The sequence below is a fragment of the Pundamilia nyererei genome, unplaced genomic scaffold, assembly GCF_000239375.1.
Source record: "Pundamilia nyererei isolate P.nyererei 1_Seehausen unplaced genomic scaffold, PunNye1.0 scaffold00221, whole genome shotgun sequence".
NCBI classification, from domain to species: domain Eukaryota; kingdom Metazoa; phylum Chordata; class Actinopteri; order Cichliformes; family Cichlidae; genus Pundamilia; species Pundamilia nyererei.
In genome coordinates, this window is record NW_005187622.1 from 378,619 (window position 1) to 380,504 (window position 1,886).

The window sequence follows — 1,886 nt, forward strand, 5'->3', positions numbered from 1 at the left end:
TCAGAGAAGATCAAACAGAGAGATCAGAGACAGCAGAGACACAAGAAAAAGATGGCAGCAAACAACTATTCACTGACTCAAACTCAGCACAACTCCAACATGACTTCATCATTAACAACAGAACACATCTTTATAACAGGAGATATGTTAGCATCATGTTTATATTTCATCTCCTCAGCGGTTATTAAAGCCGTAGCCTACTGGGATTCTCTTTTGTTGATATGTAGTATTGCCCCTGTCTTGTGGAATCTGTAAACTGAGTGCTGCTGACTCCATTAAGTAGTCAGGAAAAAAAACATGTTGGGTCTTCATCTGTAACAAAACACTGGAAAACCATATACAACAGCTGAAAGACAAGACAAAGGAAAGTACCTAAATAAAGATAAAATGTTGCTATTTGTTTGTCTGTACAAGTGAGTGACAGAGAGAGAAAGTGAGAAAGAGAAATGTGGCTGTATATGAGTTTCTGTCATGAAGCATACTACAAAATTAGGGTAAGACATTGCAACAATGAACCCAAGAGCCAGAGGCTGACAGGAAAAGACCCCAGAGGCCCTGGCCGGCCACAACCACCCAAGAGTGGGGGGCTCTTTGCCTCCAGTGTACCTGCACAGGTGAGTTTCAGGATTTGGTCAGTGTAATCTGATGTTGTACATTCCCTCAGAGGAGATCTGGACAGAACACAATCAGAACTGATAGACCACGCAGATTTATATGAGGAATGTCTTTCTTCTACATGAACAGCAGAGCCACAGTCCAGGTATTCACAGAAAACAGCTGCTTCTTTCAGGGTCCAGGAATCATGAGAGGCACACAATGGTCTCCACTCTCCCAGATGTTTTGCCTCCAGTGTTCCTGCACAGTGACTGGCTCCTCCCACCAGCCTGACATCATCAGGCTCTAACAGAAAGGAGAGAGTCGTCAGTAAAAAATGAATTTACTTCTGGAAATATTTAACGTTAGTGCTGATTCTGGTTGTGTGATCCTTAATTTCTCTCTGATTTCTCCTTTTACCTGTAGAACTGTGTTTTCCCCCAACCTGGACTCCTGAAGAGAAAAAAAGAGTAAAAACTGTAAGTGTGAAGATGGAATTTGATTGGAGGTGAGATGAGGACAGTAGAGAGTTACATTTTAGTAAATTTCTGGGACTACAGATGTTGAAAAAAGTCAATAGATATACTAAAATTCATTCAGTTATATCTAACTGATACAAATCTATATATATGTCTATATATAAATCTAACTCAAAATTTGAAATGACAACTTAGAATTCATGGTTCGTTTTAATGATGATTTGCTACAACTAATATATGAACTGTAATGCAGACAGTCTCAGTACATGAGGTCAAAGATGTTTCTGTTCTTTGATTTTCATATCCTGAGATTTTATATAACCATCCACACATATGGACAGATCAGTGGTTTCTGTCACTTCTGGGAGTAAGGCAGATGGTGAGGAATAAAGTTAGACTAGAAATGTTCCATCCATATCACAATCACAGTATGCAGGAGGGTTAAACCAGTCTCTTTTGTGGCTTCAAGACAAAACATTGTAAACTGCTCCTCCTTTGAAGTTTGTGTGTTGTACCTTTTTGACCAGTTGATTTTGTACACTCTTTCAAGATCATCGAGGTCTGTGGACCAAATGCTCCTAGCTGTCCCAGGATCCACAAAGGAAATCAGGCCTTTGCTGTTGCTGCTCCTAAACTGTCATGACCTCCCCAAAATTATCCATCCATCCATCCATCTTCATCCGCTTATCCGAGGTCGGGTCGCGGGGGTAGCAGCCTAAGCAAAGAGGTCCAGACCTCCCTCTCCCCAGCCACCTCCTCCAGCTTGTCCGGGGGAATACCAAGGCGTTCCCAGGCCAGCCGAGAGATATAATC

The 1,886-nt window shown here is 41.6% G+C and overlaps 1 protein-coding gene across 4 annotated transcripts in view; it reads right to left on the bottom strand.

Moving 5' to 3' along the window:
* Positions 1 to 1,886, bottom strand: part of LOC102204933 (scavenger receptor cysteine-rich type 1 protein M130-like) — a 121,680-nt gene that overhangs the window by 73,043 nt on the left and 46,751 nt on the right. For 3 of the 4 annotated variants that reach the window (XM_013914748.1, XM_013914747.1, XM_005748429.2), the window contains one exon: positions 607 to 900. In XM_013914748.1, coding sequence (XP_013770202.1) covers positions 607 to 900 — 294 coding nt within the window. Of the gene's footprint in view, positions 1 to 606; positions 901 to 1,014; positions 1,048 to 1,886 lie in introns of all 4 variants that reach the window. The other variant, XM_013914749.1, reaches the window with a different exon arrangement.